Source organism: Tiliqua scincoides, chromosome 2 (assembly GCF_035046505.1).
Source record: "Tiliqua scincoides isolate rTilSci1 chromosome 2, rTilSci1.hap2, whole genome shotgun sequence".
In the NCBI taxonomy this organism is placed as follows: Eukaryota; Metazoa; Chordata; class Lepidosauria; order Squamata; family Scincidae; genus Tiliqua; species Tiliqua scincoides.
In genome coordinates this window covers 150,265,098-150,280,042 of record NC_089822.1, presented here as the reverse complement: position 1 = coordinate 150,280,042, position 14,945 = coordinate 150,265,098, and the positions used below count along the sequence as shown (strand labels likewise).

Sequence of the window (14,945 nt, the reverse complement as noted above, 5' to 3'; positions counted from 1 at the left end):
AATCGCCTTTTTCTTATCAGGGTGCATTTCATACTATTCTAAAAAGTTCAATATCTTTCTCATATTATTTCTAATTTGTCTTCTTGGTAAGAAACCTGCTTGGTCTTGATGAATAATGTTTATCAAAACTCTTTTTCATCTTGAAGCTAATATTGTTGCAAAAATTTTATAATCCACATTAAGTAGTGAAATTGGTCTTTAATTTTGAATCTCTTCTTGGTCAAGCCCTTCTTTATGTATAACTGTAATAATTGCTTCCTTCCAAGTATCAGGAATTTTATCCTTTTGCTGTATTTCTTCTATCAATTGTTTAAATGGTAACATCAGCTCTTCTTCAAAACATTTATAAAATTCAGCTGGTAATCCATTGCTGTGAAGTAAACATCTTTTGACCCATCCATCTTTTGGAGGGAGGTTGTTCTGCTTTTTGTCAACTCTTGTCCTGCTAGTTCACTAGTCCTTTACTAGTGTTTTTATGGCCTCTGTTAATGTGTTTTTAATATGTTTTTATCTTGTTAAATCATGCTTTAAAACTGTTTTTATATGTTGTGAGCCGCCCTGGGTCCCTTTTAGGGAGAAGGGCGGGATACAAATAAAGATTATTATTATTATTATTATTATTATTATTATTATTATTATTCTTAGGGGATGATGTGGTACATTAATTGGTTCTATGCCTAAGTGTTTTATACTACAACATATATTACAGACGGGTTTGTAGATCTCTGATATATTTTTTTTAATTGAATCACTCAGGGAATCCTCTAGATAGTTAAACAGTTGGTACTTCATCAACAACAGCACAAATGTAATTAATTTCCTCTTCATACCCCCATAGCTCCACAGCCAGCAAAACATTTGGAAATGATAATGATTTAACGGGCAACTTATAAGCTTCAAGCTGTTGGTCCCACTACAAACACTTGCTTTGGCCAAGCTGAGTTTTTTGTACTTGTTTTAAAATCCAAAGAACAGTAGGTATTTAAGAAAAAATGAATTAGGATAATGATGTCTCTATTTTACCATTTAGAGTGGGTTATCTGTTAATTCACAGTGTTATTAAAAAACATTTGTCTACTTTCTGAGAATAGCTCTTCACTAGAGTGGTATCTTATTAATCTAATAAATCACTCCAGACAGCTGATCAAAATGCATCTTTTTATGTATACAGGGTGGTTTTTTTGTTTTAATTTGGGCGTTTCAGTGCTTTAAAAATTGGAAGTTTGAGAATACTGCAGTAGGCTAAATTCCTTTTTACTGAACAAAGAGCAATGATACTGTGTAACATATAGAAATTTGTTCTTGATCTTATATTCCTTAATGTGTTGGCAACCTTCAGTCTCGAAAGACTATGGTATCGCGCTCTGGATGGTGGTTCTGGCACAGCGTCTAGTGTGGCTGAAAAGGCCGATTCAGGAGTGACAATCCCTTCCACAAAGGGAGCAAGTGTAGTGTGTCCCTGGTCTGTCTCCCTGGCTGTGGGCCTTCCTTCTTTGCCTCTTTGCCTCGGTCTGTTGGACAAGTTTTTCTTCAAACTGGGAAAGGCCATGCTGCACAGCCTGCCTCCAAGCGGGCCGCTCAGAGGCCAGGGTTTCCCATTTGTTGAGGTCCACTCCCAAGGCCTTCAGATCCCTCTTGCAGATGTCCTTGTAATGCAGCTGTCTACCTGTAGGTCTACCTGTAGGGCGCTTTCCTTGCACTTCTCCATAGAGGAGATCCTTTAGGATCCGGCCATCATCCATTCTCACGTCATGACCGCGCCAACGCAGGCATCTCTGTTTCAGCAGTGCATACATGCTAGGGATTCCAGCTCGTTCCAGGACTGTGTTGTTTGGAACTTTGTCCTGCCAGGTGATGCTGAGGATGCGTCGGAGGCAGCGCATGTGGAATGCGCTCAGTTTCCTCTCCTGTAGTGAGCGAAGAGTCCATGACTCGCTGCAGTACAGAAGTGTACTCAGGATGCAAGCTCTGTAGACCTGGATCTTGGTATGTTCCGTCAGCTTCTTGTTGGACCAGACTGTCTTTGTGAGCCTGGAAAACGTGGTAGCTGCTTTACCGATGCATTTGTTTAGCTCGGTATCGAGAGAAAGAGTGTTGGAGATCATTGAGCCAAGGTACACAAAGTCATGGACAACCTCCAGTTCATGCGCAGAGATTGTAATGCAGGGAGGTGTCCACATCCTGAACCATGACCTGTGTTTTCTTAAGGCTGATTGTCAGTCCAAAATCTTGGCAGGCCTTGCTAAAACAAAGAGCAATGATACTGTGTAACATTTGTCTTCTTAGAAATTTGTTCTTGATCTTATATTCCTTAACACAACCATAATCTTGCCCCAAAAATATAATCCATATATTTCACCAATAATTTTTTCCCACCATCCCCACTGGAAATTAATAGTATTTCCATTTGTTTTCATTGGGGATTGCGGACAAAACATTCCTATTGGGATTGTGCTAATGGTGCTTAAAAAACTACAGAACTACTTTGCACGGTAAGATATTTTTCTCCCCAGTAAATCCAACTACCATTTTTTAAGATTACTGTGATCCTATACCTTCTTCATTTTAGCTTCCTTTTGTTCTTTCACTTCTTAGTAGGAAGTGATGTTGTCTTTCTCCTAAAACTGAGATTTACAGACATTGTGGGTACTGCTGTTCTCCTTCTTCTCCCCCCCCCCCTTTGGCCATATTTTTACATATGAACAGTGCTCTTACCAGGTTATTGGAGACCTTTGGGACAAAAGCCTACTTGGACTCTGTCATGATGCCCCTACTTATCTCCTGATGTTGCACTGGGCACTCTCACTGCCATTAGCACCAAGGGTTCAGGAGCCAGCCTGGTCAGGTGACCTTCTAATAAACCCCTTGGCCCTGTGCCCCATCTGGCTGACTCCCCAACACCACCCCTGCATATCAACTATTATTTTTAAGTTCTAGCAGTCCTGCATTCTGTAAGTTCTATAATATACATTCTATACCAGGGTTGTCAAACTCATTTCATATGTACCAGGGTTAGCATATGTAGTGCCTGCTGAGGGCCTGAAGTGACGTCATTAAACAAATGACCTGTAGTTTATTTATTGTCTTATAAAAAAGATGCACATTTAAAGTGGACTGTTGCCTAGCATTGAAACCTCTCTACAGCCTCTCTGTACTTGAGAACAATCCACTACTGGCACTGCACATTGCCCATCATCACATTGGGTGCTTGTTATAGCAACTTCATAACTATGCCTGGTGTGTGCAGAATAATCTGCTGTATTCTACTGAGTGTTCTGCATCATAGCGAGTAAAAATATTGTCATGCTTCACTGAGCAATAATTAGTGTCTATACTGAATACTGAATTTCATTGCATATAATCAAGGGGTAAAATTGAGGTCTGCTGTCAGTTTCAGATATAGTGTTCTTCTGATAGTTGAACCAATTAATCTAGCCAAGCTTGACATTCTTGCAATCTGCATTGTTTGATGGAGTTATGCAGGACCTCCTCTCTCCTGCAAATGCCACATTTGGTGCATTCAGGAATAAAGAACCTTGGTTTGTTCCTGCTGCCTTCTGGGAATTTCAGCCATCTGGCTAAAACAAGAAATGAGAAATAAATGTCAGTACAAGAGACATATATTTCCTGGTTCTTATGTTAAGACAGTGCTAACAAATACAAGCAGCATGCAATGTGACAAAGTAGATTGCCTGCAATTAATAAATGTGAAAGGCTCTCAAGTGCATCTGACTTTTTAAAGGGTTCCTCTAGAAAGGACCTTCTTCCTCTGAGAAAAAGTGTTCTGCTTCTATGGAGGCAAGGTCTGATAAGATTATACATCACTGACTCAATTTCAAACATCAGTCAGGCTTTGATTTATTGAATAGCAGATCTGATTTTGTTTCAGAAGAGAGTGCTGCATCATGATTGCTTGGTAGGTCTTTAGCTGGTACTTCCAGGTGTGCTCATCTAAACAAAAATGCTGCCCCCATCCCCGCTCATAGTTCTGAACATGAATAAAGTCAAACGGCAAACTATAAATGGCATTGTGCAAATGTAGATTTGATGTTGCCTGTGTGTCTGAGAGCAAACTTCAAGATCTTTTATGTGGAATCTGAGCAAAATGTGAGTGAGAAAACACACGCACAAACAAGCCTCAAGAGCCACACATTTATGCTTCAGCATCCCCGTCATTTTAGCTCTGCTGGGGAACTTAACTCCTTAAGAAACTCTTCAGCTCTGTGTCTCAGTACAGATTGCAATATAGCTTAACTTGTTGCAATAAGGAATAATTTCATTCTCTGTTCTAATTGCCTCATCATCATTGTTTCCTTCTTGATATGGGTAAAGAGGAGAACAACTTCTTTGACTTTCACATGGCACTGCTCAGTTGGAGACTTCTGAATTGTAATTGGTTTCTGTCTGAGTGGAAGCAAGGAGGTGATAGAAATCTGTAGCATGTCATGAACCTAATAATGTAACACTATTCCAAACACCCACACACTTCTGGGAGACCCACATAGAAGACAATAGAACAGAAACCAGAAGCTTAGCTTCTATTTACAATGGAAAGATCTTTCTACAGTTTTGTTTTTTTTAATGATTGCAGGGACCAGCCAAAAATAATGTGAGAACAGCCCTGCTGGATCTAACCCACGGCCGTTTAATCTAGCATCCTTATTCCCACAAATGCTTACTAGATGCTTCCCGGATGCCAGCAAGCAGGTTTCAAGACAATACGTTTCTACTACATTATCTAACCCCCTCCATGGCCTGATTGATATCTGGGGCACACTGCCTCTTAAGATGGAGGTCCCACTGAGCTATTCATATATCCTCAGTGTATTTGCCTGTTCCTTGAAAGCCACCTAAGCCCGTGGCCATCATTATATCTTGTAACAGCAAATTGCATACATTAATTATGCATTATGCAAAGCACTTTCTTTTGTCTATTGTGAATCTCTTGCCAATCAGTTTTGTTGGGTAACCAAATACTAATTTTGGGAGAAGGAGAGAAAACATCATCCCTTTCATCACATTATACATAATATTATAAACCTCTATCCTGTACCTCCCCAAATATAAGAACAGCCCCACTGTTATAAGTACATAAGTACATAAGAACAGCCTCACTGGATCAGGCCATAGGCCCATCTAGTCCAGCTTCCTGTATCTCACAGCGGCCCACCAAATGTCCCAGGGAGCACACCAGATAACAAGAGACCTGCCTCCTGGTGGCCTCCCTTGCATCTGGCATTCTGACATAGCCCATTTCTAAAATCAGGAGGTTGCACATACACATCATGGCTTGTAACCCGTAATGGATTTTTCCTCCAGAAACTTGTCCAATCCCCTTTTAAAGGCGTCCAGCCCAGATGCCATCACCACATCCTGTGGCAAGGAGTTCCACAGACCAATCACACGATGAGTAAAGAAATATTTTCTTTTGTCTGTCTTAACCCTCCCAACACTCAATTTTAGTAGATGTCCCCTGGTTCTGGTGTTATGTGAGAGTGTAAAGAGCATCTCTCTATCCACTTTATCTTTCCCATGCATAATTTTGTCCCCCCTCAAGCGTCTCTTTTCTAGGCTGAAGAGGCCCAAACACGGTAGCCTTTCCTTATAAGGAAGGTGCCCCCGCCCAGTAATCATCTTAGTCGCTCTCTTTTGCACCTTTTCCATTTCCACTATGTCTTTTTTGAGATGTGGTGACCAGAACTGGACGCAGTACTCCAGGTGTGGCCTTACCATCGATTTGTACAACGGCATTATAATATTAGCCGTTTTGTTCTCAATACCTTTTCTAATGATCCCAAGCATAGAATTGGCCTTCACTGCCGCCGCACATTGGGTCGACACTTTCATCGACCTGTCCACCACCACCCCAAGATCTCTCTCCTGATCTGTCACAGACAGCTCAGAACCCATTAGCTTATATGTGAAGTTTTGATTTTTTGCCCCAATGTGCATGACTTTACACTTACTGACATTGAAGCGCATCTGCCATTTTGCTGCCCATTCTGCCAGTCTGGAGAGATCCTTCTAGAGCTCCTCACAATTGCTTCTGGTCTTCACCACTTGGAAAAGTTTGGTGTAGTCTGCAAACTTAGCCACCTCACTGCTCGCCCCTGTCTCCAGGTCATTTATGAAGAGGTTGAGAAGCACCAGTCCCAGGACAGATCCTTGGGGCACACCGCTTTTCACCTCTCTCCATTGTGAAAATTGCCCATTGACACCCACTCTCTGCTTCCTGGCCTCCAACCAGGTCTCAATCCACGAGAGGACCTGTCCTCTAATTCCCTGATTGTGGAGTTTTTTCAGTAGCCTTTGGTGAGGGACCGTGTCGAACACCTTCTGAAAGTCCAGATATATAATGTCCACGGGTTCTCCTGCATCCACATGCCTGTTGACCTTTTCAAAGAATTCTAATATATTTTTCTAACTAAAAAGTTCTAATTCTAGTTCTAAAAGAATTCTAGTTCTAAAAGAATTCTAATAAATTTTTCTAACTAAAAAGTTCCAAAAACATTCAGCTTTTCCTCATAAGAAATAAATGAAGGATTGTCTGAATTACCAGTTGGGGAGTTTGCTCTCAATAATTCCTCCCAATCTCTGTCCTTGGTTCCCCTGCAGCTGAACATGTCTTTCGCCTCTCATAGAAACATTTGCATGTACACATGAGGGTTGATCTCGGACCCTCCTGAGAAAAGTGTGCATAGGATAGGTATAACAAAGTACAATATTAGCCTGATGGTTCATCAGTGCCCTTCATTGCTGCTCATGGTGGTTTGAGGCAAAAATGCTGTTTATTTCTCTGTGCTGTGCTCCCACATACCACATGGAACAAAGTCATCTAACACATTCCACCTTAAGTTTTGCATAGTAGAACCATTGCAGTGTAACAGACACTGTCCTTCCAGGTTCATGGCCTATTTGACAGTGTCAGCTAACATTTGAATGCCCGCTCATAAATACATTACATTGCAAAACCAGACTTCTCTTTTTTATGCGTAGATTGATTCCATTTTTCTCAGAGAAGTAGTGCAGAATCTCTTACCACCATCTACATTCTGGTTGTATGGCATGGGGTGGTAACAGGTGCTCATTTCGTACTCCAGACTTATAAAAGACATGGTGGATACCAACTGGAAACTAGTAGATTCTTTGCATGCCCTTCACCTCCTCTTCACAAGACATCCTTTTTGGATCAAGGTATGTCAGAATGCCAGATGCTATGTCAGAATGCCAGATGCAAGGGAGGGCACCAGGATGAGGTCTCTTGTTATCTGGTGTGCTCCCTGGGGCATTTGGTGGGCCGCTGTGAGATACAGGAAGCTGGACTAGATGGGCCTATGGCCTGATCCAGTGGGGCTGTTCTTATGTTCTTATGTTCTTATGATCTTAATCTAATTTATTCCTGTAAAACTAGGTTTTCATTAAAGTGTAATATCTCTCCACTTGAGTATGCTTAGATGTTTTTATCTTCGGCTTGTTTATTGCTGGACAAACAATTGCTGGTCGTTTGTCATTCTCCATATAATAAACCTTGGATTGTTGCAAAAGGAAACTAGCAGGGGAAAAAATAAAATTAAAGAATAAGCAATCTAATTCTGTAATTCCAGTTGTGATTTGTTTTCAAAAGGTGGGCTACTGTGAACATAGTTTGCATGAAAATATGATTGAGTTCAGTATATTTTTTTACTGGACAATCTGGGACCATCTGCTGTGCTTCTAACAATAACCTCTAGGTATATCTTTTCTATCTGGCTTGATTTTAACCTAATAACCACTAAAAAAAATTCCTTTCTCAGAGTCCCATATTAAGGACTTGTTTCCTAGAATAATTTTTAACAGCTACCAGTCTCCTGTGTTCTCAGTGGTAACCAAGGCCAGGTCCCTCAGGGCACAGTACCAACTGCTAAGTTGCACTTATTTTATTTTCAATACAATCTCCATCATGGCATGAATACTAATTTCAGAGAAAATGACCATGAAAGTCAAACTCCTTGGCTACATGATTGTAAGTGTTTGTGTTTGCTTGTGCTTGAATGCTGTAGACCTAGTTAGGGAAATTGAAAATATACCTTTTATAGTACAGTATCCTCTGTATATTAGCCTATTCTCTCTCTCTCTCTCTCTCTCTCTCTCTTAAAACTTGTGTTTCTGTGCAGACAGTTACACAAGCGCATAATTGCTTTCAGTACCAATCTCAAAATGCAAAGGTCAGCCTATGTTGCCTCTGGTCCCCCACGAAAACAAGTTGAATACCTGTCTTTGCTGGGAAAGTGAATAGCGCCATTCTTGCAAACTACATTGCAGTGTGAATCTGCTACAGCTGAACATTCTTGCTTTCTTGAGTAATGGGGCATGATCTTTCATGTTACATCACTGGCAATTTTAACCATTAGGTGGTTGGGAAGTGCAGTGGGCATGTATATTGTGGCAGTTTTACCTGCTGTGTGTTGCTGATGGTAATGATTAACCTATGATGGTGTTCTCGTCAAAGGACCAAATTCTATGTATCCATCCCTTGGCATTTGAATGTGAAGGAAGGCCAGGAAACCTGTATCTCAGTTCCTTCATTTTGCCATACACATATTCTGTTGCCATACACAGCCTCACAGTGTGAGTGACAATAAATAAGTCAGATTCATGAGTGGATTCACACAGCCGGTTCATGGATGATAAATACAGTTGATCCTCAGATCCGTTCCCGGACACTCCCCCATACCAAAATCCATGGATAATGAAATCCACAGTTGGGCCTCACATGAGCTCTGGACATGTCCAAAAGTGCCTTCTGGTCATGTCCGAAGGTGTTCTGAGGTCTTAGAAGGTGCAGAGCTTGGGCTGCCTGCGTCCTCCCCATTCTTCAAAAGGCCTGGTGTTCTGGTTTAGCAGAAAAACAGAAGTGCTTTTCAGAAGGCTCTGGCAGGCCTTCTGAGGTGCAGGGAGGCCGCATGTAGAAGACCAATCAGACACAACCCACCGACGATGAGAACTGGCCTGTATAGACTAGTGGAGCAAACAAATAGTGGATCAAATAAAAATAGTCACAGCTTCCATGAAAAAGTATCTGTTAATAACAATTGATCCACAATGGAAATTCCAAATGATCAGGTATGGTATTGTATATAGCTGTCATATCCCAACTCAGGCCTTGCGTTGTCTGACCCAGTGCTGCCTATTCCAGGTGCAATGATTCTCAAACTTCAGGCACAGGTCTTTGCCAGGCCTGTTACCTGAAATTCTTGCTAGAGTTGCTAGAAACTGAACATTTGATCGGCGTGCAATGCAAGGACACTGCTGCTGTACTACAGCCCTTCCCAAATACCACATTAGTTGCAAATACCATAGAAAAGTGGACTGATGAATCTATATATATATATTTATTTATTTACTTAATCACTTACTATATTTATATCCTGCCTTTCTCCCCAAAGGGACTCAAGGCAGCTTACAACAATAATTAAAATGAATACAAAAAACAGCACAATTAAAAACAAGACAAAAACACATTCACATCTTAAAAACAGCAATCAGACATTAAAGTGTAAAAGAGCAACAGCAGCAATTTTTAAAAGCCCCAAGCCTGTGAATCAGATGTTAAAAGATGTTAAAAAGGCTAAGAACTCAGAAGGCTTATCTAAAAAGAACATAAGAACATAACATAAGAACATAAGAACAGCCCCACTGGATCAGGCCATAGGCCCATCTAGTCCAGCTTCCTGTATCTCACAGCGGCCCACCAAATGCCCCAGGGAGCACACCAGATAACAAGAAACCTCATCCTGGTGCTCTCCCCTACATCTGGCATTCTGACTTAACCCATTCCTCAAATCAGGAGGTTGCGCATACACATCATGGCTTGTACCCCATAATGGATTTTTCCTCCAGAAACTCGTCCAATCCCCTTTTAAAGGCGTCTAGGCTAGACGCCAGCACCACATCCTGTGGCAAGGAGTTCCACAGACCGACCACGCGCTGAGTAAAGAAATATTTTCTTTTGTCTGTCCTAACCCGCCCAACACTCAATTTTAGTGGATGTCCCCTGGTTCTGGTATTATGTGAGAGTGTAAAGAGCATCTCCCTATCCACTCTGTCCATCCCCTGCATAATTTTGTATGTCTCAATCATGTCCCCCCTCAAGCGTCTCTTCTCTAGGCTGAAGAGCCCAAACGCCGTAGCCTTTCCTCATAAGGAAGGTGCCCCAGCCCCGTAATCATCTTAGTCGCTCTCTTTTGCACCTTTTCCATTTCCACTATGTCTTTTTTGAGATGCGGCGACCAGAACTGGACACAATACTCCAGGTGTGGCCTTACCATAGATTTGTACAACGGCATTATAATACTAACCGTTTTGTTCTCAATACCCTTCCTAATGATCCCAAGCATAGAATTGGCCTTCTTCACTGCCGCCGCACATTGGGTCGACACTTTCATCGACCTGTCCACCACCACCCCAAGATCTCTCTCCTGATCTGTCACAGACAGCTCAGAACCCATCAGCCTATATCTAAAGTCTTTAGGTCTTGCTGGAAAGACATTTAGAAATGTCTTTAGGTCTTGCTGGAAAGTTTCCAGGGAGGGAGCAGTTCGTAGATCAAGGGGGAGGGAATTCCATAGTGTTGGGGCCACTACTGAGAATGCCCTATTTCTTGCCGCCGCCCCACATACCTCTCTGGGCGGTGGCACTTGTAGAAGGGCCTTCTCTGATGACCTAAGAGGACAAGCCGGATTGTATGGAGTAGGCAGTCCCTGAGCAGTAAAGGGCTGGCCCCGAGCAGTATAGGCTTTAAAGGTCAAAACCAGCACCTTGAATTGGGCCTGGAAAAAAATGGGCAGCCAGTACAGCTACTGGAGAAGTGGCCCGACAGAGTCAAACACCTATCTCCAGTAAATACACGGGCCGCCGCATTCTGCACTAATTGCAGTTTCCAAACCATCCTCAAGGACAGCCCCACATAGAGCACGTTACAATAATCTAACCTTGATGTCACCATGGCATGGATCACTGTGGCCAGGTCTGCACGATCCAAGTACAGCAGCTGGCACACCAGCCAAAGCTGAGCAAAGGCCTCCCTGGCCACAACCAGGAAATCCAGGATCAGCTGTGAGTCCAGGCAGACCACCAAGTGCGGACCTGCTCCTTCAGCGGGAGTGCAACCCCATTCAGTGCAGGCCGATACTCCAGCACCTGAATCTATTGGTATTTCTGCAAGGGAACCTTGCAGTTTGTTCTGTCATTCTGGTCCTACTAATCTTGATTTCAAGATAAAATAATAAAGCTGTGCTTTTAAACCCTTGACAGTTGTGGAGCAAGAAACACAAGATTCTGGCATGTACCTTCTACCAAGTATTAGATCCCTGTATTTACTCTTTTCTGCCGTGCCATTTATTAGGAAGGAATAATGCAGAAATCATATTCCTTCCTTTTGAACCAAAAAAAGCCATTGAGACAGGTTTTTAGATGGTCCAATACTTGCTATGCATTTTTGGGTTCTTAACTGCAGTCAGCAGATTGAAATATATCTTCTGTGAAATATATCTTCTATCATCATTTATATAAGCTTCATAAATTTATGTTGCTCTTTAAGGCAAGACATTCATTTACTTCCTCTGAGAGTTTGCAGCCTGAAAGAGACAAAAGGCAAGGATCTAGTTAGAGAGTAGGTAAAAAGTAGGTTTTTAATGTTTGTCGATAAATCGGTATGATTTATCAGTGATGGGTTTAAGATGCGCACTTCTGAGGAACTTTTCCCAGTGAGAGAATTTCAGTGCTGTTGGAATTTTTGTAAACAAACTGTGTACATATCTGCATTCAAATAATGCATTCCAGGTTATTTTCCAAACCTTAAATCACTCTTCTGTGCAGTTAGTCAAGGAAACAACATGCTATCTCCATTAGGTTTCCTAAAATATAATGTGTGAAGCATTTATGTAATATTTGTTTTGGTTTGGAAAAAGGAAACTCTTAATTTTCCTATTCTTCTCTGATCAGTTGACAGCTCAGGCGGGGCAACAAAACAACTTATGATGCTTAGCTCAAAAGTTAATGAAGTGTACCAGAACGTACGACTCTCATCTGCTCCTTGCTGGTCTGCCTGCATGTGTTGAAGATTCTCCTGGCTGAAAGAAATAGGGAAGTGAGACTCTCTTGCCCTGTTGTATTAATTTATTTTTAATTTTTCCTGGCAGATTCCAGAAGAACATGATTTGGAAAGTCAAGTCCGCAAAGAGAGGGAGTGGCGGTTTCTGCGCAATGCCAGAGTCCGAAAGCAAGCACAGAAAATCATCCAAAAAGGTGATGATCGCCTCTTCTTTGTTTCCACTTGTACATCCCTTGGCATTTAGAAATATATATTATTTAATAATCTTTATCAGACCATGAACAAGAACACTTTCAGACCAGTGCTAACCTCTAAGAGTTTCTGCTGTCAACAAGAACTTTCTCTGTTGTGATGGGTGACTTGCTTTTCAATTTAGATGACCTTATTTATTTTTATACTGCCCTTCCTCCAAGGAGCTAAGGGTGGTGTACAGTCCATTTCCTCTTTTTGTCCTGACAACTACCCTGTGAGGTAGGTGAGGCTGAGAGATATTGACTGGCCCAAGGTCACCCAGGAAGCTTCATCACTTATAGGGGATTTGAACCTAGATCTTTGACCTGAACCAGGTCGAAATCCAGCTCCAGAACCACTATGCCCCTGCTAATTGGGTAAGAGGCACTTTTTCAAGTGGGTGCTCCTTTTTTTAGCAGGGGGAGAGTAACTGGCCCACCTTCCCCCAGCAGTGTCTGTTCTAGTGGCTGTCTGCTGGTATTCATTTGCATCTTTTTAGATTGTGAGCCCTTTTGGGACAGGGAGCCATTTAGTTATTTGATTTTTCTCTGTAAACCGCTTTGTGAACTTTTAGTTGAAAAGCGGTATATAAATACTGTTAATAATAATAATAATAATAATAATAATAATTCCATATTGGAAATTTTTATTGGATGAAGACATGGTGGGAAGAATAAACTTGTGGTTTAGTGGCTGAACTTATAGCCCTGGGGTTAGAAACAAGAAGTTTAATTTTTCTGGTCCATCAAGACTCCAGGGGTGCCTTTTCAGTTGGAAGCAATGGGATTTTTGCTTTTGGCACACATGAGTACACAAGTTCATTTAATTGTTTATATCAATCATTATTTTATTAAGAATAAAACCTTTTTTTGCTTTGTGTCATTTAGTTCAGAAAGACACATACACTACAATGTTCATTTGATTTTAAAATGGCTCTTCTCTACGTTATAAACCAAGTTAGCGCTTTCTACAAGTTAGTACTTTCGCAACTGAGTGTGAAGGTCAAACAGTTGTGTACCTCCCATAGACTTCTCTGGGGCAAAAACCCCAGGCACCAGCTGCTAGGAGCCCACGGAAGCCTCCCTGAGGGGGCGGGGGTGGAAACTGCTCCCGGTTTACCGGAAGCACAGTTTAAAGTGTTGGGGAACCTCGCAGAGGTTTTCCCGATGCAGCTGGAGGTTGTGCATGGCTCCATGAGCCTCTGGTGAGTGGGGGGGGGCAGATTTTTGTGCGGGGGGTGATTGCCTGCGGGGGGCACCATCGCAGAGCCTTGCCCTGGGCACGTGGCTGCGGAGGTCCGTGACTGAGGTCAAATGCAGGAAATGTTATGGAATGCTCAAGTACTGTGATTGATTATTAAACCGGTTCATCTTCCTAGATCAGGGGTGTTCAAAGATTTTGGCAGGAGGGCCACATCATCTCTCTGACACTGTGTTGGGGGCCAGGGAAAAAAAGAATTAATTTACATTTAAAATGTGAATAAATTTACATAAGATTACATAAATGAATATATTAAAGATGAACTTATATGAATGAGTGAAGGTCTTGCAATAGCTCAAGGCCTATAAAAGGCCTTGCACAAAGCAAGGCTAGCCTTTCCTTTGTTGCCACTACTACATCACAGACATGAAACAACAAGCAATGGAGGGAGCCCTCATCCCACAGCTCATGCGAGAGGTCAAACAGTTGCCCTCACGACTGAGAGCAGTTGCATCGGGCCAGTGTGGGCTCCAACAAATCTCAGGGGGGCCAGAGGCTCATTGGAGACTGGAGGCTTCCTGAGGGCCGCAAGTGGCCGCAGGGCCAGGGTTTGGGCATCCCTGTCCTGGATGGATCATCCTGTATTCACAATCCAAATGCCATTTTGACAGTGTAGCTAAGGAGTTTTTGAATCATTGGAGTCCCTTTTCAGAGGTTCAGACCCCCTTATGTGAACCATGCTGCCTTTGGGATAGAGATGTCTCATTCTGTCTAGCAGGTAGCATCTTTTCAGAACCTTCTTTTATTTGTAACTCTGTTAAGCCAAAGTCACCGAACCTGTTCATAGTATTATTAAAATATATTACAATTCCAATGCAAAATGTTAATATATTAAAATTTTCCATGGCTCTTCCTTTATTAGTCCAGTTAGGTGTTTTCAGCAGGTTTATAGTGCTACAGGAGGGTCCGATAGTTGCAGTTAGGTCCTTTGGAGATACGGAAATTGTCTCAGGCCTCACACAAGGAAGGGACAATATCAAAATGGACTAACAGGACTCTTCAACTAACAAGAGAAGGAAAGGGTGTGGATCCTCCACTAGATATTCAGTTCCTGGCTTCTCAAAGTCTTTAAGAGATCCTGACTGAAGTCGTACTAGTTCATTTCCGAAATCTTGTTTGTCCTAGGGAATCAAGGAAAGTCTAATATTGCTTGACTTCTTTAGTCTTGGTAGGCATGGGAAAGAATAAAAAGACTGAAGAAATTGCTTTGTAGAGAGATACAAACATTCAGCAATGGGACAGTTTATCCAGGCTAGTGGTTTTAAATGCATGCATCCCTTCCACATTCCTTGAGCTCATCCCTTGAGCCCAACTCAACAGCCTTGCCAATCAGAAGTGACATGCCTCCCAGGCACCAAAATAT

General features: G+C 42.0%; 1 protein-coding gene across 5 annotated transcripts in view; it reads left to right on the top strand.

Moving 5' to 3' along the window:
• The window catches only part of RPTOR (regulatory associated protein of MTOR complex 1), a 434,461-nt gene that overhangs the window by 368,552 nt on the left and 50,964 nt on the right, over nucleotides 1-14,945 (top strand). For all 5 annotated transcript variants that reach the window (XM_066615740.1, XM_066615739.1, XM_066615738.1 and 2 more), the window contains one exon: nucleotides 12,180-12,285. In XM_066615740.1, the coding sequence (XP_066471837.1) occupies nucleotides 12,180-12,285 (106 nt within the window). The remainder of the gene's footprint in view (nucleotides 1-12,179; nucleotides 12,286-14,945) is intronic.